Here is a 24,643-nt window from a genome sequence, read left to right on the forward strand (position 1 = left end):
TTTAGTTCATTACTATCTATGGAATTTACGATCAATTTTAAAAAGGTATAGAGTGCTGCATCAGTTGACACATTTTTCCTAGAACCAATTTGTTTGCTAGCCAATATTTGATTTTTATTAAGAAAATGGGAGTGTCTTTCATACATTGTGCTCTGAATTATTTTTGAAAAACCAGGTAACAGTAATGTGAATTGATAATTAATAATATCACAGTGGTCACCCTTCTTGTACAATACCTTGATAGTCAAATTCTTTAGCTCCTCTGGAAAGACTCCTGTTTATACATTAATGATATCAGCAAGCTGGGAGTCTATATATCTTGCATTATGTTTTATTACTTTGTCTGGAATCCAGTCACTGCCACGTGAAATTTTCATCTTTTAGTTTATTTATACCATTTTACACCGCTGATGCAGTTACACGATATAGAAACACAGTCTTACCATTCAGAGGAAGTAGCACAATTAGGTTCTGCTCTGAATTGAGTATATTGCTGTATTTGTGTAATGTTTTTGTGTATGTATCTGCAGTGGCTCCTCAAAAGTTCTACCATCAATTTCAATCACAAAGTTATTATTTTTTTCTTTTCATCTACCTACATTCCTATTCATTACCTCTCACACTGATTTTATTTTGTTACTACTTGTCATACTTCTTGTCATACTACTTGTCGTACTTCTTAACTGCTTTATAATTTTATTACAGTTTTGTGTAAATTTTCTCTAGGGTGACATGCCAGTGTTACTTGAAGATTTGTTTAACTTTCTGAGGATATTTTTTGGCATTTTTTATTACTGGAATTACCACTGTCTTTAATTTAACGTTAAATTCCTCTTGATTTATTGGAAATGAAACATTAAAACAATGTCTATAACTTGTGAGAAATGACTCAAACTTTTTATCTAAATTGTAGATTGATTCTATTACTGAGTTATATGTTTCAACATGTGATTAAAAATCTGTATGCCATCTTTGTTAATAATTCTGCTCTCTCTGTATTTATCACTGACCACCGGATCCACATTAGAGAGAATATTAAGGGTAATATGACTGTGTTATTATCAGACAACCCAGAATTTGTTATTGAATGATATGTTCACATTGGTTCTTCTTGATAATTAATACTTGGTCAATCATTGTTTCATATTCTTCAAATATCATAGCGGTCACTTTATAAAATAAGAACAGATTAATCAGTTGTTGTCATTTATCGCCCTTATTTTTAAGATTATGATTAAAATCTGTGAGAACAATTACATTGTTTAGTTGATATTTGAATTCATTTACCATTGTTTCAAGCCTTTGAAAGAAAACAGTAATATTGCATTATGGTGATGTATATACACCCACAAAAATCATCTTGAGTTTGATGAATTCACTTACACAATATTCAAAATTTCTTTCATGCATAAATGTTATTAATTTAATTTCCTTTGAATCAAACCCTGTCCCAACATACATATATAAGCATGTACCCTCTCCTTTTTTTGTTAACTCTACAATACTTACCTATCACTTCAAACTTTTTAATAACAGTAGTGCATGCTTGCACACTTTTTAATCAATGCTCTTTTTTACATAAAATCTATTTTTAACCACTATTTCAGATTGAATTTTATTGGACCTAACTCCCCGTAACCCCTGAGCAATCCAATAGAAAACTATTAACAGATTTTCGGTTTCTGACTTTAATGCACTGTTTAAACTATTGTTTATACAATATTGCCTGCTGACAAAAAATCCTTGAGAGGCATCAATGGAGCTGTTTTCTTTCTGGATCGAAGTCTAACACTCACTTCTGAAGTTGCTTCTGCTGATGGTAATGGTACTGTTGCTACTTCATCTTCAGCAAATGATGAATCTTCCTGTAATGGTTGATTTCCAGTTCTAATAGAATCTGCTGCTATTGTGAGAGAAATAGCCCCTTCTGTGGAATTTTCTGGCATTAATGAAAGAGCTGGAACAACATCAACTAAATCTTCTTGCCTATTAATTGCGACCAGTATCCAACTAATTTTTCTGCACAAGAGATTCTTCCCGCTTTTGTTAAAATGAATTCCATGTCTTCTGTAGCACTCTCTTTGTGTGGGAGTCTACACTTACAAAACATGAATTTTGGTAGGCCTTGCATATCTTTGAGTATTCTTTGTTGGCTTTTCTGATATTTATTCACACATGATGAATACAGAAGATCATGTCTGTGTGGAATTCCAACACCAAAAACAGTTTTTTCTCAATAGCATTTATGATTGCTTTCATATTACATTTAGACAATGTACTTTAGTTATAGGAACATAACTGGCCATGACAATGATCAGAATACAACGATCTTATTAAGTTTTTATCTATTTTGTAAGATCATTCATAGGTGCTCCTTGTTTGAAAAAGCTAGTAGCTTGCAGACAGTAATCATAAAGTAATATATCCGCAATCCCCCGACTATTGTAGTCAGAATATATGCGGTACTAACAGTCATAAGGGCCTAACATACAGGCACGAAGTTTTGAGGAAAATAGATTTTTGTAAAATTCAGATTCGTAGATGAGCCATCAGTCTCATATGTTTGATTTGTTTTTTTCACCAATTCTCAGCATCCTAAGTTTCCTATGAAAAAAACGATGTACCCACTTTACGTTATGAAATCTTAATTAATATTCAAAATTATTATTCATGTTAATTTACAAAATTTTGATGTAGAGGCTGATGACAAGAGTGTCTTTTTTGACAGTTGTTACGTCTGTAATAAATGTTAAATTAGAATCAGAGCATAAAGAACAAGTAGTAAATGCACCACACGTTCAACTGTGGTATATTCAGACACTTCTGAGTCCTCGCTGACATCACTTTCATTAAACACATTCTGTGGCATGTGATTCAGATGAAACTGCCTGTCCACCTCAGACATGAACTCTATCCTTTAGAGTCTAGTAATTTTGGTAAGTCTTTGTTGATATTTGTCTTCTGCCTACGGATTTGGGCACTACATTTTGCAAGGCATCAACAAATTGCGTCGCAGTGACATATTGTGACCTCGCTCTATGTTATTTGAAGAAAATGGCGGTTTCCCAAGATTCCAGTGAAGAACATGTTACTTCAAACAACAGTTCCTGGCCACCTGCTGAAAACTCCATCATTGTAAGAATACTGAAATATTCATTCTTACAATGTACATCAACTTTTGGTTTAGAGAGGTTGGTAACACTCTTAGTGGTTCTGAAATCCTCAGCATTCGTATTACACACCATTCAAGATTTAGCTAGCCTTGCCTTCAATATTATGTGATACCAACGATAAGGTGAGAAAACAGGAATTTAATGTTTGTGACCTTAGATATCAACTGATCAGAGCACAGAAACAAAATTATGATTTGTGCATTGGGCTCACATGGAGGTGAATTTGGTAGCAGAAAAATAAATGAGAGAGTTTCTGTGAATGTTCATATGTACAATGTGGGCCGACTGCATTGATAAAACAGATTCACCATATGGCAAACAGATGCCACAAGCATTTGCACATACTCTCAACTCAAAATCGACGAAGGTGTGCTTTGCGCCCGGGCGCTGGTGACCTCGACATTGAGCGCCCATAAGCCTCAACACACACACACACACACACACACACGCTTTGTGCCCTCATGGTTCTCAGCACCTTTATAGATTTACTTTACACTTATTCTAATATCTCTCGATATTATTGGAGTGTCTACTAGTGTGCCTTTTGTAATTACCGTTAAGGCTCTTATTGTGAGTGTTTTTCATGGAGATCGCTCTTATGTCTGAATGTAACACTTGAAAATACTACCAAATAGTTCAGACAGTCACTGAATTTTAGCCTATTAAATGGTGTTGCTTGTGTCTAGTGAACTAACTGATTCATTATATTCTACTTCCTTCGGTAGTTTGGCGTCGAATCGAGTAAATTGTTCATTACTTTAAAATTATTTTCACGTACATTTCATGGTGTACCATTAAGCTTAACATAATAGTTTGGAACATTTCACTTCATATCATTACCCTTAACATGAGCTTTGGGATGAATCAAAACTTAGTTTGTTGGCAGTTCTTGTTTGTATAGTTCATTAATCAGTTCACATATTAATGATTTTGCATTTCCAAGTTCATTTTTGTCATTCTGAGTTTTTCAGTTACTTTTTTACACTTGCACTGGTTTGAAAGATCGCCCCTAAGTTCGTCTGGCTTGTGTAACACAAAGCAATCATTGCATTTCCAGATTTTCGTTCTGGCTGTTGTTTTAGCACATGGGTAACGAAATTTCAATTTGAGTTTTGCGCAACTTATTATTTTTACTGTCTTCTTTTTCCTGTAATTCTAATTCACAAAAAGGTGGCAATAATCTAGCTAGCAAGCATGGGCAAGCCTCTCTTGTATCAATTTTATCTCAGATTGTAGAAACACTAATGTGTATTCAAATAATTAGTTTCCTAGAATGTAATCAGTTGCTTTCAAATAGCCAGTTTGGGTATAGAAAAGAATTACTAACATGTGTTGCCGTCATGAGCTACATGAGCAACCGTCTTGAAACAAAGCAAGGAAAACCGCTTGTAAGTAAAAAGTGTGCCCCAAAACGCTACTGCTAAACTAAAAGTTGTAGGTTTTTTGTGCTAGTTGTAGAAATTAATTAATGATATAAAAGAAACTAGACTAACTATGCTTTCACATATGTGATAATAATACGACGAAATATTCACTTGATATAATCAAAGCTTGATTTCATCTATAAATGACAAAAATGGTAAACTTTGGCTCCACTTCACATAGTGCAAAATGACACAAATTCGCACCTATGCCTTCCGTCACACGACTTATGTCCAGGTTTCAAATCTTAAAATGTCAGAGATAGGGGTGAGTATGTTCTATATGTATCTATAGCCGATGGTCATGGAAATATCGCAGAAAGTGAAATAAAAGGTAGGAAGGCACAAAAGCACAAAATCCATAACATTAGTGAGCACTGAGAAAAAAGATTAATTCCATATACTTTTTGTTTTGTTGATTTCCTATCTGAATGCCATTATCTGAAAAGAACTGTGGGATATTTTGACCTGCCTTTCCCTCAAGTGTGAACTAACTTTAAGTAATACATATTCTCCTTAATTGTTTTATGCATGCTTCCACAGCCACTTCGAATTTCTTGCGGAAAGTCAATCTTTTACCTAGGCTGTTTTTATTTTTGAAATAATTACTTTATTTCGTGATTTATGTATTAGTCAATTTCGCCCCCTTGGGGATTTTCAGCCCACTTCTGTTAATTGCATCAATACTTAGCACAAAAAAACAAACAAATAACTGTTGCTGATGATTTTAATGTAGATTGTCATACAAACTATTCCATTGAGAGTTTATTACACTCAGGAACAGTATCATTCAACTTATGTCCTACCATAAACTTCCCAACTAGTACAGCCAATTGCTCACAAAGAGCCACTAGTAGTACCTTTATCTACAGGGCTAATTACATATGAGAAAGCACCAAAATATCAAAACCAGGAGAAGTTGTAGATTATGTAGCAGAATAGCTACCAAAATAAATGTTACATAGTATCATGTAAGTTAGAAAATAAAAAATTACTCACTGAAGATAGTATACAACGTGCTGAAACATGTGTGAGTGAAGCAAAACAGAAAAAAGGTGTCTTGCACTAGGCGGAATTCCTTTTCATAGTTTGTAGCAAGCACGGACATAACAAAAGAAGTGCAATACCACAACATGATTAAGAAGTTCGAAATGTTAACCAAAATGAAACTCGCAAAACTGTGAAAGAAAAACTGTTTGAAAGATGGTCTCTGACCATGATATTCCATTTCTTTTGATAAAAGGTAATACTGAACAGGATATAAAATCTACTACATCTCAATTCAAAAGGATAGTCAGTTGACGCTCCTAAATTCATGAACTGGAGTGAAGTATACAGTGCTAACAGTATGAATGAAAAGTACCACGCTTTTAGTAATAAAGCCCTTACCTTGTCTGAATTATATTTTAGTGTTTTCTCGCAAAAATAACCCAGATAGGCAAAAGTCTACAAAGAAGCCATAGATTTTGCATGGAATAAAGATATGTTATAAAACAAATAGGAAACTCCATCAGTCAGAAGTGGTTCTGATGCTGATGCTACAGCTCTTTACAAGATGTACTGCAAAATGTTAGAGGTAGAAATACAGACATCAAAGCGAAACTGTTACGAGAAAAATATGTGAGATATAGTGAAGGACAAGAGTGATAGAACCAGATGTAAAGATGGGCAGGTAGCATTAAGAGTAATTTGGTAACAGATATGTGCACTGTTGCAAAACTTTTTAACAAGCATTTCGTAACAGTTACTGAAAACATGGGGTTGTCAGGCTCAGTAGATGGTGCCTTGGAATATCGGAGACCAGTCATTAGAAATCACATCAGTAATATGATCCTCACTGCACCAACAGAAGTAATGGCCAACAAAAAATATTGAAAATCAATGTATTCTAGTGGTTATGATAAAATATCAACAACATTAATTAAAGGGTGTCCTCCTTATTCAGCAACATATTAAGTTACCTGTGTACCCAGTCCTTTATCAACACAACATTTCCTGAATTGTTGAAATATATTCAAGTTAAAGCCTTTTTTGAGAAAGAAGATAAAGTAATACCATCAAATTTCTACCTGGTTTCAATTATCCCAGCATTCTCGAAAATTTTAGTAAAGGTAATATAAAATCAGTTTCTTCACCATCTGACAGTAATTAATATCTCACCAAAGTCACAATTCAAATTTCTAAAGGGTCATTTTATAGAGAATGCTATCTAGATATATAATTAGAATGTATTTAATTTATTAAACAATAAACAACATACTACTGGTATATTCAGTAATCAGACAAAGGCATTTAACTGTGTAAATCACTACACCCTTTAAAGTATATTACAAATTTTGGTGAAACAGGAAATGCTGCTAAGTGGTTCAAATTGTATCTATAGTGACAGGAAACAAAAAAGTGCCAATATTAAAGGGCCTTGTTTTAATTTATGAGACATCATCCAACTAGGAACTAATTACATGTCGTGACCCACAACATTCCATCTCATTGTCCTTACTTTTTATTGTGTATATCAGTGAGTTTTCAATTGTAGCATAACCAGATACCTAGTTTGTTTTGTCTGCAGTTGATAACAAACATGGCAATAAATATCGAATAGTATGTAATTTTAAAAAGACTGGTTTATGAAACGTTCATGGGCATTGATAAATGGTTCCTAATAGCTTCCATGTTACTAAACTTAGAGAAAACGAACTATATACAGTACAGTCTTGTAAGACATCTCCAGCCCGTCCCATTATGTGCCTAAAATATGATGACAAACAGATAGAAGGGGAACACATCACCCAGGAACACAATGGCGATATAACCAATGTCAACAATTGGAAGAACTGAAGTACAAACCGATAGAAAGCAGACTGTCTCATAGTGTATGAGAGAGCAAGTCAGGAATCCCTGATTCAGCACTTTCAAGAGAATAGTTTAACCTGAGATGTTTAAACCTACAATGAACTTTTTATCGCAAGAAAAACACACTGAAAGAAACACATTGCCAAAATTTCAGCTTTGAAGATGCACTGCAAGTATTTTTTTAAAAATATATTGAAGTTACTTGCTTTTGCTGTACAAAGATCTGCTTATAACAACGGTTTGTACAGCCCTTCCTGAGCAATTGGCGAATCGGTGAATTAACAGACGGCCATGACAAGAGAACATAGCGGTGTGTAGCGCGAAGTCCACACTGCACATACACTAATATTAACCACTAAAACCATGACAAAAAATCTCAAATATTAAATTTTTAATAACTTGCGGTTCATATCGACAGCTAAGCTGTTGCAGATGTAATTGTCCCATTGGTGACTAACAGAAGAAAGAGAATCAAGGTAGCATATGGTGTTACATTAGAGTCGACTTTCCTCAATTGAGATTATAATTTGTTGACATGTTAACACAGATATTATGATAATTTTTGAATAATGTATATTTTAATAACAATAAAACAGTTCCTTGCTTGTTCCCTGCAGTCATCACAAAAACGCAAAGCGTCTACTGGATGATGAAAACAAATATTTTCCTAATAAAAGAAAAATTCAGTTGCAGTCGCTCTCTGCTATAGCGAAGTTGTAGTTTGTTGCTCGTACAGTTCAGTTCATAGCCATGTATTGTAATGTAAATTTTATAATTTTTATTGGCATGCCTGTGGTTAAGTCACTTGTATGAGATGTTAACATGAATTTGTTTCAATATTTTTGTTATTTGTCAGCACCAGTTGACCCAGATTTGTAATGTTCAATTTTTCATATAACGATCTTTATCAATAATATAAAAAAATTCAGAATATAATTTTTACCAGTTAACAAAAAAAGGAACGAATAATTTTGCCTAAGTCATTGCCAGTCCTAATCCAGTCATTTATTTAAATGTAAATATTTCAGAAATTTTCTCAGATCATAGTCATGAGTTCTTTAGTAATCAGACGACCAGCTGTGAAGCTATGTCAATAAGCAAAGTCAGTTTTTATAATTATTCAGATCTCAGAAAAATGTTTTCCAGTATTAATAGATACGCCAGCATTGCACTAAGCTGTGCCATTTACGAGCAGTTATATAGACAACGTTATCTGGCGACACCATCTTGAGGTAAGAACTTTTCAGTTTATTCAGATTGAGTTCATAGAGCCATGGCATAGCGCTGCTTACATAAAAATTTATCAGTTTTCATGGGTTAAGTTATTAACCAAAAAAAAATTATTTTTATATGGGAAGGTTACATGTAAACCAAGTATACATGATCAAATTCGTAAAATGTGGTGATCAAATAGACAATTCACAAATTACTGATGTTAAGAAATGCAACCACAAATTATTTTGTTGGACAATTTTCTAAAAAATTCGATGTCGAACCATTTCTTTATCAAAAAGCTGAATCACAATGTTAGTTCCGCGTGGAATCCAGTCTATTTTAACAGTCTTTTCGTTGTCTTCCGGAAGACAGAGGTGTCATTAGATCCAGGCCAAGAGTAGACAAAATGAATGAATTAATTTCTAGAACTGACAAGAAGACATTTCAGGTGCAATATTTAAATTATTCTCTCGCATTTCTCAAGATTTTGCTTTGTCTGTTACAATATTTTTGCAACTAAAGTTTTTTTAAAATTTTTGGTCCTAATTTGCCTTACAGTTCGTGAAGACTGATATAAAGCTGAGGCAACATTAATCCACTGATACTCATCACTGGCATTATTGTGTATGAATTTTTGATAGCATTCATTGATTCTATCTTTTTTCGCTCAAAATGATGAAGTACGGTTTGCACACAGGTCTTGCACGAAACCTGGCTGATTGGCTTAATACATAGCATTTTAAGGAGCAACAAGAAGCTTCATCTATATATCAGCTACGAATTTCTCTGTAGTGTTACCTATTAGTGACATCTCTACATGTTTACTTTAAATAAACATCCTAACTATGCAACGTCTTTTTCTGTATAATATCCTGAATATGTATAACCAGAGGACCCAGTCACATAGATCTTCCTTGGTAATGGTGCACTGCCTATCATTAGTGGCTATAAATCTTTCAACCAGTTTTTCTTCTACACTTTTGCGAGTTTCATTTTGGCTTATATTTTGGACTTCTTAATCATCTTGTGGTGTTGAAGCTCTTCTTATTATACCCATGCTTGCTACGAAATGGGAAGAGGAATTCCGATTTATGGAAGACACCTTTTCTCTATTTTGTTTCATCCAGACATGTTTCAGCACATTTGTACTTTTTTTAATTTTATAACTTACGTGGTACTATTGAACATTTATTTTGGTAACTATTCTGCTACACAATCTACAACTTCTCGTGGTTTTGACATTGTGGTGCTTTCTCATATGTTGCTGGCGAAGTGAATAGGCAGATTTTGTGACCTATGGTCGCTTGACACTGCACTTGCTCCGATTTTTCATAACTCTGTATATGTGCAGTGTCGAAGAAGATCTAAGATGAACCCAACATGCAAAATACGTTACAAATGAACTGAATACCATTTGTTATTCAATCAGAATTATTTCTGGCTGCACATAGAAAGAGGTACTAAAAATGTATACTTCACCCATACAGAATTGTTATTTCCATATGGCATACTCAACACTGAAACAGAATTGACCTCTGCAAACAGGAAAAAGACTATACAATAACCTGCATAATAACATTAAAACAATAAAATACAGTTCCAAATTTAAAACTGATGTCCACAAATATATTTTGAAAAAGTGTTGTTATAGAATATACGAATATCTTGAAATATAAAAATTTTTTCTGTCCATGTTCTGTACTTTGTATGTGAACCTGAACATCTTAATCTAGAAGTGTGTCACGTTTACTGTTTTACTTAAGTAACTGATTTTTCAATGGATATGGTACTTTTGAATTTCCATGTTATTTGTTTGTTTCTTTCCCTTAATAATGTGAACTTATTTAAAAATAGTGTGCAATTTTGAACCTTTTACAAAATATCCGCCCATACACTTTTCTGTGGCATAACACATGTATTACATGAGCAGTTGTATCGTTATAAGAAGACTGCCATATTCATTTTAACCATGTATCATCTCACCTATACAGTTAGTATGGAGATCACTGTCTCACCTCCATTTTTGACTTGTCCTATATCATCATGTGCTTCTCTGCACACAATGTATGATCTACAGGATTAACAAAATTACAGTTACAATATTTGAGGTGAAAGCAAGATCTGATAGTAGTTTTACTTGTAACGTAACACTAACGTATTTCAATGTGTAATATACTGGAACAGTGACAAAACCCGTATACGAATCTACATCTACATCCATACTCCGCAAGCCACCTGATGCTGTGTGTCGGAGGGTACCTTGAGTACCTCTATCGGTTCTCCCTTCTATTCCAGTCTCGTATTGTTCATGGAAAGAAGGATTGTAGGTATGCTTCTGTGTGGGCTCTAATCTCTCTCGTTTTATCCTCATGGTCTCTTCGCGAGATGTACATAGGAGGGAGCAATATACTGCTTGACTCTTTGGTGAAGGTATGTTCTCGAAACTTCAACAAAAGCCCGTACCGAGCTACTGAGCGTCTCTCTTGTAGAGTCTTCCACTGGAGTTTATCTCCGTAACGCTTTCGCGATTACTAAATGATCGTGTAACGAAGTGTGCTACTCTCTGTTGGATCTTCTTTATCAATTGTATCAAACCTATCTGGAACGGATCCCACACTGCTGAGCAGTATTCAAGCAGTGGGCGAACAAGTGCACTGTAACCTACTTCCTTTGTTTTCGGATTGCATTTCCTTAGGATTCTTCCAATGAATCTCAGTCTGGTATCTGCTTTACCAACGATCAACTTTAAATAATCATTCTATTTTAAACCACTCCTAATGCGTACTCCCAGATAATTTATGTAATTAACTGCTTCCAGTTGCTGACCTGCCATATTGTAGCTAAATGATCAGGGATCTATCTTTCTATATATTCGCAGCACATTACACTTGCCTACATTGAGATTGAATTGCCATTCCTTGCAACATGCGTCAATTCACTGCAGATCCTCCTGCATTTTAGTACAATTTTCCATCGTTACAACCTCTCAATATACCACAGCATCATCTGCAAAAAGTCTCAGTGAACTTCCGATGTCATTCACAAGGTCATTTATGTATATTGTGAATAGCAACGGTCCTATGACACTCCTCTGCGACACACCTGAAATCACTCTTACTTCGGAAGACTTCTTCTCTCCATTGCTGCGTTCTGTTATCTACGAACTCTTCAATCCAATCACACAGTTGGTCTGATAGTCCATATGCTCTTACTTTGTTCATTAAACTACTGTGGGGAACAGTATCGAACGCCTTGCGGAAGGCAAGAAACACAGCATCTACCTGGGAACCCGTGTCTAAGGCCCTCTGAGTCTCGTGGACGGATAGCGCGAGCTGGGTTTCACACTAACGTCTTCTTCGAAATCCATGCTGATTCCTACAGAGTAGATTTCTAGTCTCCAGAAAAGTCATTATACTCGAACATAATACGTGTTCCAAAATTCTACAACTGATCGACGTTAGAGATATAGGTCTATAGTTCTGCACATCTGTTCGACATCCCTGTTTGATAACAGGGATGACCTGTGCCCTTTTCCAATCCTTTGGAACGCTACGCTCTTCTAGAGACCTACGGTACACCGCTGCAAGAAGGGGGACAAGTTCCTTCGCGTACCCTGTGTAAAATCGAACTGGTATCCCATCAAGTCCAGCGGCCTTTCCTCTTTTCAGCGATTTTAATTGTTTCTCTACCCCTCTGTCGTCTATTTCGATATCTACCATTTTGTCATCTGTGCGCCAATCTAAAGAAGGAACTACAGTGCCATCTTCCTCTGTGAAACAGCTTTGGAAAAACACATTTAGCATTTCGGTCTTTAGTGTGTCATCCTCTGTTTCAGTACCATTTTGGTCACAGAGTGTCTGGACATTTAGTTTTGATCCACCTACCGCTTTGATATAAGACCAAAATTTCTTTGGATTTTCTGCGAAGTCAGTACATAGAACTTTACTTTCGAATCCATTGAACGCCTCTCGCATAGCCCTCCTCACCTCTATATTTTTGTTTGTCTGCAAGGCTTTGGCTCTTTTTATGTTTGCTACGAAGTTCCCTTTGCTTCCGCCTTTTTTCAGACGGAATTCACATCTGAGACAGTTGTGCCCTTAACAGTCACATTCAGAACAAACTTTCATTAGGGATGCCATTGGATGATGCTTCCTCCACAAAGCTGTGTAGACTATAAGACTGTATATGATGACAGTTTCTTTTTTTCTGTGATGTAAGTAACAGAGGTAGCTTGAAAATGCACAAGGGGGCGAAATTAGCCAATAGTTTAATCATGAAATAAAATGATTATCTTAAAAATAAAAACAACCTATGCATGAAAACGACTTTCCTCAAAAAGTTTCTTCTTAAATTGGTTTTTCTGACTTTTTCGTGTTCCTTTTATTTCTTGTGGTTCACGTATTTCTGTTTTCGATTTAGACTACTTTCTCACTTTTTATACATACCATTTTCATGATTTCGGCTGACTGCCAAATACAGAAGCCCGTAAAAATTTCGCCCAAGTTTTCTCAACATCACACGACGAAAAGCGTGGTGTCAATTTCCTACCCTCATTATTGTTTAAAAAAAAGGGTGCACAGAAATCAAGTTTTACTTCTATGGAACACATGAAGTTACTCTGTCCGTGGTAAAGTTATGTGAGCCATCAAGAATCGCTGGATTGTTTATATCTTTCGTACTTCCCTGGTTCGATGTCGTTTGGTAGGCGTCACCTATTTTGAGTGGTGATGCGCAGTGGGCGTTGTGTGTGCTGTCTTCGTGGGAGGGAAACAATCGATCTGCAGGCTGAAACCTTCCGTTACTAACAGGACTGTTCTCTGTGTTTATACGCTCTGTTCAAATAGTAAGTTATGCCGTAATTTACGTACACTTTAACACAGAGTGACCTAGATAATGTTTGCTGCACATAACTTTCAGACGCCCTAGTTTTATCCTCATCAACCATGTAGCTGTTGTTTAACTCCCCATACCATTGAATCTTTTGATAGATCGGGTTCAATATTGGTCAGTAAGTTAACTTAGATTACTTAATTGTACATTTTCTAGAAGCCTTTCTGTTAAGTAGGTGTATGCAGGCTTTGGACTTGAGTGTTAGATCTAGGTTAAATCTTTATTGTGGTGACAGACTGATCGTTACTGTAGCCCATGGTCTAGGTTAGGGCGAAAGATAACTTGGTTGTGAGTTGGCGAAGTAAAGTAAAGGTTATCGCAACAGGTTGACCAATAGCGTAGCCCTTTGCTTAAGATCATGGAATATTTAAACACACTTTGACATATTTATCACACTTTTCGCACAAACTAGAATTGCAAAATAAATTCAGAAAACTTATATTACGTCTGACGAGTATTTGGTGCGCGTTGTGTACATATACCGCACAAAAACTGCGAGAAAAGCACAGAGGTCCGATACGTAACATTTACCAGGTTTTGTACCCATATTAGTTCGATGCACGGTCCAGCCTGGGGTATATAACATGTTACTACCAAATTCTGAAATCCTGAATTAGCCTTTCGTGTGTTTGGTTATGATAGATTAATAGAAACGCTACCCTGTCCAAATGAAAGCATCATGGCACATAAGAAATTGGAGAAGTAACAAGTGAACAGCTTTTAAATCTCGATGAAGCCATTGAAATAGAACTAGCCATTACATAAGTCAGTCGTGAATTGCGTGAAAAGTTAACTATAACCCGAAACAGCAACACAGCATTACCATATGTAGTTGATTTAACGATGTCAGAAATTTGTACAGTGCTGTGTAAGAGAATAAATTCTGAACTGATGCTTATTGGCTTGTTGTATATTACTAGGTATTTCATCAATTTTATTTGGTTACCTTTTGGCAGGTTTGGTTTCATGTTTGATTCATGAGCAATATTTATGTACAGTGTTACAGTACCAAACTCTGCAAAACAATAGCTACCATCAACTCTTCACTTGTTTAGCTTTTAGACAGTGAAAGTAGACATATGCATAACTTCTTTCAATTTTTAACCTTAAGGCAGATTGTAAATGATTCAGTCTATCATGGCTGTGTTAGTTTATGCTCTTTCTCTTGGCTGAAAGATATTAATGACCAAATAGCAGATAACTGCATTTGCCAGTCAAAACTTTAATTAAATGAAGAATGTAGAATTACAGTATTACACCCATCTCCTGGTTGTATGTAAAGCTTGTAGCCCATTACATGTGTCCCGTGAAGTTGACTGGCAAGTTGTTCATTGCAGTAATGTACAGAGAAAATGGTATAACCAAGTTGCAGAAGGCAGTCAGTAGCTTGTGAGCTAAAGAGAGTGGGGGTTCCTAAAAGTAGGAAATTGAGCAGCCGAGTTCCTCAACTCACCAGTATTTGAGAGAGATGCTGACTATGTTGGAGTGTGAACGCCAGCAAACATGATACAGTGGAACAGTTTGCTGTCCAGATACTGCACAGTGAAGAATGCAGACTCCAGTTTGGCTGTTTGGTGTAAAGATCTTTTAAAAAATCATTAAATGACAGCAAATTGCAGAGTTTCCTAGTGTGTGTTGAAGTGGATTGTTGTTGAAGACTTGTCTCCTACTTCTAAGGAAAGTGTCTTAGTTCAAATATGATACACACACACTTCAGCCTTTACTAAAGGAATGTGAGGCAATGAAGGAGTAGCATTCTTGTGTGTGGACTCTCCAGGTAGGAATATCAAAAATGTAGGAAAATACAGATTTCTACTTACCATTAAGAAGACACGTCGCAGACACACAATTAACATGTTGAACACCTGTCTGTAGACAACATGGAACACAATTCCAGATGCTTATGTGATCGGTCTCTTTCCCTGATAGTAATAAAGTTCTTAAATAGTGTCTGCTGCTTGACAGGTCTTTTTTGTGGATAATATTAATCTTTTCCTACATGTTGGTATTCATGTGTATGGAATATTTGTGGCACTGGCTAGAGTAACTTCTTGATGAGGATAGATCTTTTGATGAATTTTAAATTCATCCTTATAGTGATCTATATATGAGTCTTCACTGGGTAGATAATGTGTGCTGCTGTTTGGCTACAGGTGCCTAAATATGTCTGGGAAATCATGGCATAGATTTCAGAGTACATCCCTGGCTTCAAATTTCCCAATATCTAAATTAATTGGATGTCGGACCTCTTCATTTGTAATGTTCACATCCAACAGCCTTGGATAAAGCTGTAGACAACAAGTAACATGATTTCAGGTACTTAAGGTGATCAGTCTCTCTCTCCCTGGTAGTAATAAAGTGTGCATGCTTATAAGGTATGGGAAAGAGGAGTGTGGTCACTTGTTAATAAGATATCTGAGTATTTCAAATACTATTGTTTTGATTGTTCTCATAAACAGGAAATGCCAAGATCAAATTTGTAAGCAATCATTTTACAGTTTTTCAGACAATGTGGCACATCATATCTTTCTTAGGTGCTGAATTCCACTTGTTACTGCTCTTTAGTACTCCCAAAGTTACACATGTGGTAGCTTGCTTGATATAGGGCTAATTTTGAATATCTTGAGGTGGTAAAATTGAAGTTTGCAATACCAGCTGTTGGTTGTGACCCATGTCAAGACAGTGGACACCTCTATTGCAAGCTTATACAGCTTGGCGACCACGACAACACTCATTACACAGACACCAATAATACAGGAAATAATGAATCACAGAAATAAGTTGAAACCCAGGATTTTGGGTGGGAACAAACTAAATATTTGACACTCCTAATAACGAAGACTTTCCAAAACATACTAATGTAAAAATGAAGCAAACAGAATCCTCGATAATCAAAAAACCACAATTAAAACAGAGTATCATGCATAATTAATACAAAGTCTACAGTATCACAAACCCAAAATGTGTCCATGTAGTTTTGTCAAGAATCTCACCTCATCAATGTGGGTAAGCCAAACTCAAAGATGCGTATCAGCCATAATCAAACATATATAAGCAACAACCACCCCAAGATATCATACATTGGATCTACACAAATTTTGATACACAAGAAATATGCAATTGTGCACATAAATACTTGTACCATACATACAAAGATTGAAATGAGTGTAAAAAGGTACTTATCAACCAAAGTCAGATGACAAATCTAGTGAGACCAAAATAATGTCAACAGAATATTTCAAATGCCCACTCTAGACTTTGCACACAAGGAACCCCTGTGGACAGAATTCCATATATTGGTCCACAGGCATTCCCACATGGTCTGGGATGCAGCTACTTTGGCCAGTCTCATACATTATCAAAAACACAATACTCCACACACTTGGCATTTAAACTGAATAACTATAAGAATTTAATCATGGCCATTGTGTTCTCTCTCATTGTAGCATTCAGGAACCTACTTGTGAACTTCATTGTCATATGCATAACTGACATACATACCAACCATTAATCTCCTAACATAAGCAGCCTACTGTACTGATGATTAAAAAAAAACTATTGCCCATAATTCCAAACATTAAAATAACTAACAAACTGGCACAAACTCTCCCATTATTATTCTCACAAACAGCACACAATAAGTCCAATGAATCACTCACAAACAATTTAGAAAACAAACATCTCGTGCTAAAGTGCCACCACATTGGTCTACTTCAACATGCCCTCTGCAAACACTATCCATTTCAAATACACTGTGCTACCGTGATGTTGTACACAACAGTTAAATTGCAGGTCAAAGTGTATGCTTTGTTACTGTGAACTTTAGTTCATTCCCTAGAGTCCATACAAGACTGAATGCAAATGTGATGTCATTTGGGAATGTTATGAATGAATGTACTCAGTTACTTTGTTGAGAGTGAGTGTGACATTGTCACAAACTGCTCAGTAAGCTTTGAAGGCAAGTGATTGGGGCTGTATGTTTCCTTTGAGGCACAAAAGCAATTACATGTTTTGATACATATGTACAATATGTGTGTTTAGTTACGTATACATGTGGGTGATTCATGTTGATGGTAAAGTAATATTTTTAACCTGATTGTCTCAGATTTCTTGTAAGTTTGTTGCATTTCATGATCCAGTTAAGAGATGAAAGGCTAAAAATTTGCAAAGCTGTATGCCAATTGTGAGGACAGTTACAGGCCACCGAAGTATGGAAAATCTGTTAAATTTACACACTTGCTTCTCACTGTAAAAGTTTATAATTCAAATGTATTGTATTGCTCCAGAATATTATCATGAATATGAAGACAACACTAATTTTTTTGAAAAATTGGAGTAGTATTTTTTGTGATGTGAAAGGTGAAGGTCAGTAATTTGCATTTAACAATTCTTAGAAACCAATTATGTTGCACATAAGTGTAAAGCTGTACTCGTTAGATTTTCAGTGATATAGGTTTCATTGCTGTATTGGAATGAGTATGTGAATTACTCATTTATGTTGAGGCAGGTACATGTAAATATTTCACTATTTCCAAACGTAGGTAACCTGTACCTTACCTCTCAACTGTTGTATACCTCTACAGATTGGCAGTTTTCCATCTCTTACCTGGGCCATTGAATGCACCAAATCTGAGTAGGGCTCATTGAGCAGTGCATTGAGTTGACATGGAATTACCCATTTGTTATTCCTGTAAACATGTGACATGTTCACATTGCCTTTATTTCTGAGTACTGTTTTTTGTTTATTGAATTTCTGTAAATATTCTTATTCTTTTTAATGTATGCTGTAAATAATTTTGGCACTTGGAAATATATTTTGTTGCAGTTGTGTATTTTGGAATTACTTCTGAAGAATTTTAAAAAAATATGGCTGATCCAGGATTTCCAAGTCAGCACGTGACAACAACAGGCACAACAACAGTTACAAATACAACTGTTTCACCAGTTATTCGTTTTGATAAAACTTATATCAAGACAACTCCGGGCATCTTGAAAGTGGCTCAGATAGTAAGTGCTTTCATAATTTAAAAGCTCTTACACAATTTATATTGTTCGTCAAACCCAATATTGTTAATTGTCATGTGTAGTCTTGTACTGGATTCAAACCGGATGCTTCCTTTAGTATTACAAAATTGCACTGCAGATAATTGTGGATAGTTCAGTGTTCCAAATTTGAACTCCCATCACATTAAGAAGAGATCTAAAATAAATGGTGAATTAAAAACATGTAGTTCCTGCATGTTTCATTATATTTTAGCCTTCTAGTGCTGATTCGACAAAGTAAGGTTAGTAAGTAATCCTAAAATGGTCGTTACTTTGCATTACTATAGTGCTATAGCAGCCGTATCGCTGTTGTGTGTCATGTTACATTTTAAGTGACTGTGCATTTCCTGATGCAATGGCTAAGAATCTTGCATTAATGTGTATTGAAGGCAGTTACTTCCCTTTTACATGGTCAGACTACACAATTATTAGGAAATTATTGCCGTTGCAAACAATAGTTTGTGTGAAGACAGTGTTGGCACATTTGCACGTTTAGTTCAGTTGCTGACACATCTACATCTGTACTCTGAAAACCACTGTGAGGTACATAGCAGACAGTATGTTCCATTGTACCAGTGGTTTCGGTTCCTTCTTGTTATATTCACACATGGCATGTGGGAAGAATGATTGTTTGAATGCCACCAAGTGTTCATTAACCATTTTAATCTTATCCTCACAATCAGTATATGAGCAATACATAGGGGTTTGTATTGGGTCCTGAGTGTAATAATTTAAAACGGGTTTTTGAAACTTTGTTAGTAGACTGTCAGGATAGTTTGTCTATCTACAAGAGTCTGTCTGTTCAGTTCCTACAGTCTCTCTCTGACACTCCCAGAGATTAAACAAACCTGTGACTGTTCGTGCTGTCCTTCTCCATGTACTTTCAATATTCCACATTTGTCCTATCTGGTACGGATCCCAACACTAAATCTACCACCTGCTTTACCCATGAGTGCACCTATGTGATCATTCCATTTCATATCCCTACAGTGTGTTACACTCAGGTGTTTGTATGAGTTGGCTGATTCCAGCAGTGACCCATTGACATTTTACTTTTAAGATACTGTTTTTTTTCTGCTGTTTTACATTTCTGAGCATTTAAACAAGTTTCTAATCTTTACACAACTTCGAAATCTTATCAAGATCTGACTGAATATTTATGTAGTTTTATGGATCACTTCTGCTACCTGTCATTTAGGTGGATGTGACATGTTCCTTTTTCCAAGAGCTGGGCACTCTTCTTGCTAGAGAGATATATGATGGATTACTGTTAGAAGAGAGGCAGATTAGGTATAGAATTGGACAGGGATTCCATAGGGCCCTATAGCTTTGTTCAATTTTAATGATTTCAGCTATTCCTTAACACCACTAATACTAATACATATTTCATGCATCTTTTCAGTGGTATGACGATTAAACTGGAGAAATTCTCCTGGGTTTTTCTTTAAAAGTAACATTTAAAAACATGGTTAAACATTTCAGCTTCTGTTTTTCTACCCCCAATTTCAGTTCCTATCTCTTGCGCTAGGAATGGGACACTATCTTTCGTGCCACTAACAGCCTTTACATGTGACCAGAATTACTTTGGGTTTGCATTGCCCCCTTGACAGCCAAACACGTTTCATTCAGCGTCTCTGTATTGATAATCCTATGCTTCGCTTTACACTTATTATGCATCCCCCTGTGGGTTCGGGGGTAAGAATAGGCCCACGGTATTCCTGCCTGTCGTAAGAGGCGACTAAAAGGAGTCTCAAACGTTTTGGCCTTGTGAGATGGTCCCCTAACGGGTTTGACCTCCATCCTTCTAAATTTTCCGAAGAGCGAGCTGATTGGGGAAGGGCGCCTTACAAGGAGCGATGTGTCCATCATGCATTACCATCTCTAGCCAGGTTTGTCGTCATCGCTTAGCAGTCCCGCTCACCTACCATCTCTTGGGCGTGGATTGTTCTTGGGTGCAGTTTATTGCAGTCTGCTATGCTGTGTCGCTTTATGCGCCAATGACGATATTGGACTACATCACCTGAAATCCAGCACGGTAGCCAGTCCGTTGTGGTGGGGCCGCCATGTACCCTGTTGGTTGTAGCCCCCTGACTACACAGGGATCGCTCTGCTGATGCCAGTGCCGTTAACTCCCCACGTATGCCAAGGAGTAGATGCCTATCTCCTTGGGGCATTGGGACTCCCGGCAATGGCCATCCTGCCAGGTGGTCGTTGCTGAGGCTGGGTGGCGCCCGTGGGGAGGGCCCTTGGTCGGAGTAGGTGGCATCAGGGCGGATGACCCGCAATGAAGCGTGGTACATCATCTCTTGCTGGCAGCCAGCAGTCTCTAAGCGTTCCAGGGCTCAATACAACACAACTACATATGACCCCAAATCGTTCCCCTCCCTGGCTACACCATGGGAGGAACGAAAGACTAAGGATGCCAGCGAAACATACTCGCCCCGCTACCTGGTGTGTACGAGAGCTGATGGTGAATCCTTTACATCCATGAAGCCTCAGTTCTTCGTCGAGCACTTAGAGGACAAGTTCGGGGAGGTGGAGGGCTTGTCCAAAATGCGCTCGGGCTCGGTTTTGATCAAATCGGCGTCCTCCGCCCAGTCCCGCCGGTTACTCGATTGTAACAAGCTGGGGGATGTTCCGATTACAATCACGCCCCATAAGAGTCTTAATATGGTCCAGGGCATAATATTCCATCGGGACCTTCTATTGCAGTCCTATGTCGAGCTTCGCGCCAATTTAGAGCGGCGAGGTGTTCACTTCGTCCGGCGCGTACATCGTGGTCCAAGGGATAAGCAGGTTGCCACCGGTGCCTTCATCTTGGCCTTCGAGGGTGATACTTTACCTGAGAAGGTCAAGGTGATGGTCTATCGTTGTGACGTCAAGCCATATATCCCTCCCCCGATGCGGTGCTTTAAGTGCTGGAAGTTCGGGCATATGTCTTCCCGCTGTACCTCCAGCCTCACATGTCGAGATTGTGGACGCCCATCACATCCCAATACTCCATGTGCTCCGTCTCCCATCTGTGTAAACTGCGGAGAGCACCACTCGCCTTGCTCGCCGGACTGCAGGATCTTCCAAAAAGAGCGCAAAATCATGGAGTATAAGACCCTGGACCGCCTGACATACACTGAGGCCAGGCAGAAGTTCGAACGCCTCCATCCTGTTCGAATGACTGCCTCTTACGCCGCGGCTACTACTGTTATGGCCCCATTAGCTCTCCCTCAGACTGCCACCTCTCAGAGCCGGAATGCTACACCTGCCCCCTTGATGGTGGGGGGCACTTCACTCCCTGCTGCTCCTGCACTACCTGCCTCAGGAGCAGCAAACCCCCAACCATCGGGGACATCAGTCCCCACTTCTAAGCTGGGGAAGCCTCAAACTTCCCCGGCTCGAATAGCATGGAAAGGGTCTCTTGGGTCCCTTCCTTCCCAGGTTTCCGCCTCTGGGAAGGGTGACGTCAGCCAATGGAAGAAAAGCAGACCAGCGGTTGGTCGCAGGGCTTCCCGCTCCTCCTCCGTCCCGGAGACTGACTCGCTGGAGCCCTCCCAGCCAATGAAACCCAAGGACCAGAGAGAAAAGACGAAGAAGAAGAAGACCTCTAAGGCCAAGGAACACCCGGTGGCATCCACCCCACTGCTCCCTACAGGCCCTGCATCCGAGGATAAGGTGGAGATGCGGGCGTCCGCTGAGGACCTGGATCTCGCCGGACCCTCAGACACCATGAAAGCAGATTGTACTGGTCCTCCATCGGTGGCAGCAGGTGACCCAGTGGCGTGATCTGCCTCCTCGGTCCCTTCACGCCTTTTTCGGACACGGACAAAGCGATACTCCAGTGGAACTGCAGCGCTTTTTCCCCCCGCCTTGCTGAGCTTCGCCAACTCATCAGCAGTTACCCTTTCCTCTGCATTGCCCTACAGGAAACTTGGTTTCCGGCAATGCGGACCCCTGCCCTATGTGGGTATCGGGGTTATTACAAGAACCGGGCAGCTTATGAGAGGGTATCTGGTGGAGTCTGCGTCTACATCCTTAACTCTGTCTACAGCGAATGAGTACCTCTTCACACACCTTTAGAGGCTGTCGCTGTAAGGATGTGGACGCCTCAGCCTATTACTGTCTGCAGTTTGTATCTTCCGCCAGATGATGTCTCGCGTCATGTGTTGGCTGCATTGATAGCACAACTGCCTCCTCCTTTGTGTTACTGGGTGACCTTAACGCCCATAACCCCCTGTGGGATAGTGCCGCGATTACTGACCGGGCTAGAGATGTCGAGACTCTTCTCTCGCAGCTTGACCTCTGCCTCTTAAACACGGGAGAGCCGACACATTTCAGCGTAGTCCATGGCACATTTTCGGCAATCGACCTTTCTATCTGCAGCCCCGGACTTTCACCATCCATCCACTGGAGTGTCCATGACGACTTATGTGGTAGTGACCATTTCCCCATCTTTCTGTCACTACCACAGCGTCACTCTTCTGAACGCCCCTCCAGATGGGCTCTGAATAAGGCTGATTGGGGCTTGTTCTTCTCTCTCACCACTATCGCACCTCCTTCCCATGACACCATTGATGCGGTGGTTCAGTCGGTCACCACCGGCATCGTTTCTGCGGCGGCATCTGCGATTCCCTGTTCATCCGGGTCCCCTCGGCGGAGGACTGTGCCTTGGTGGGCGCCCGAGATCGCAGAGGCGATTAGAGATCGCCGGCGGGCTCTTCAACGCCATAAGCGGCACCCGTCCTTGAAGAACCTCATCGTTTTTAAACAGCTCCGTGCCCATGCCCGACGCCTTCTTCGCCAACGGAAGCAGGAGTGCTGGGAACGGTATGTTTCCACCATTGGCGTCCGTACCTCTGCATCGCAGGTTTGGGCTAAGATTAGGCGACTCCATGGCTATCGGCTACCTGTCTCTGTCCCTGGGCTTTCGCTGAATGGAGTGGTGAGTCCTGACTCCGACACGATTGCGGACCGGTTAGCAGCGCATTTTGCTCAGTGTTCCGCATCTACGAATTACCCACTGGCCTTCCGCTCCCGGAAAGAGCGGTTGGAAAGTTGGAGGCTTTCCTTTCACACGCGCCACGCGGAGTCGTACAATGCTCCTTTCAGCGACTGGGAATTCCAGAGTGCCCTATCTGCTTGCCCTGATACGGCTCCTGGGCCAGACCGCATCCACAGCCAGATGCTGAAACACCTCTCTGTGAATTGCCAGCGACGCCTCCTAGATGTTTTCAACCGCATCTGGGTTGAGGGTGTGTTCCCGTCTCAATGGCGAGAAAGCATCGTCCTCCCCGTGTTGAAACCTGGCAAGAACCCGCTGGAGGTGGACAGCTACCGCCCCATAAGCCTCACCAACGTTCTTTGCAAGTTGCTAGAATGTATGGTGAGCCGGAGGTTGAGTTGGCTCCTCGAGTCTCGAGGCCTTCTGGCTCTGTCTCAGGGTGGGTTCCGTAAAGGCCGCTCTGCCGTCGATAATCTGGTCTCCCTAGAGTCTGCCGTCCGTACAGCCTTTGCACGCCGCCAACATCTGGTTGCCGTCTTCTTCGACATGCGGAAGGCGTACGATACGACTTGGCGATATCACATCCTGGCCACACTTCATGGGTGGGGTCTTAGGGGCCCACTCCCGATTTTTTATTCAGAATTTTCTGTCGTATCGTTCCTTCCGCGTGCAAGTTGCTGCGTCCCATAGTTCCTCCCGGGTCCAGGAGAACGGGGTCCCACAGGGGTCTGTCCTCAGTGTCTCCCTGTTTTTAATTGCGATCAATGGGCTCGCTGAGGCGGTGGGATCGTCCGTCGCAGCTTCGTTGTATGCAGACGACTTCTGCCTCTACTACAGCTCCGCTGGCATTGCAGTTGCTGAGCGCCAGCTGCAGGGCGCTATCCACAAGGCGCAGTCGTGGGCTGTAGCGCACGGCTTCCAGTTTTCGGCCGCTAAGACCTGCGTTATGCATTTCTGCCGGCGTCGCACGGTTCACCCTGAGCCACGCCTTTACCTTGACGGTGAACCTCTTGCTGTGGTAGAGACGCATCGGTTCTTGGGACTGGTATTTGATG

The 24,643-nt window shown here is 39.3% G+C and overlaps 1 protein-coding gene across 1 annotated transcript in view; it reads left to right on the forward strand.

Moving 5' to 3' along the window:
* The first annotated feature begins 13,289 nt into the window (after nt 1–13,289).
* LOC126336999 (CKLF-like MARVEL transmembrane domain-containing protein 8) overlaps nt 13,290–24,643 on the forward strand; it is a 44,062-nt gene continuing 32,708 nt past the window's right edge. The window contains exons 1-2 of the mRNA XM_050001240.1: nt 13,290–13,505; nt 18,378–18,559. Coding sequence (XP_049857197.1) covers nt 18,419–18,559 — 141 coding nt within the window. The 5' untranslated portion in view covers nt 13,290–13,505; nt 18,378–18,418. The remainder of the gene's footprint in view (nt 13,506–18,377; nt 18,560–24,643) is intronic.

The sequence above is a fragment of the Schistocerca gregaria genome, chromosome 2 (genome assembly GCF_023897955.1).
Source record: "Schistocerca gregaria isolate iqSchGreg1 chromosome 2, iqSchGreg1.2, whole genome shotgun sequence".
In the NCBI taxonomy this organism is placed as follows: domain Eukaryota; kingdom Metazoa; phylum Arthropoda; class Insecta; order Orthoptera; family Acrididae; genus Schistocerca; species Schistocerca gregaria.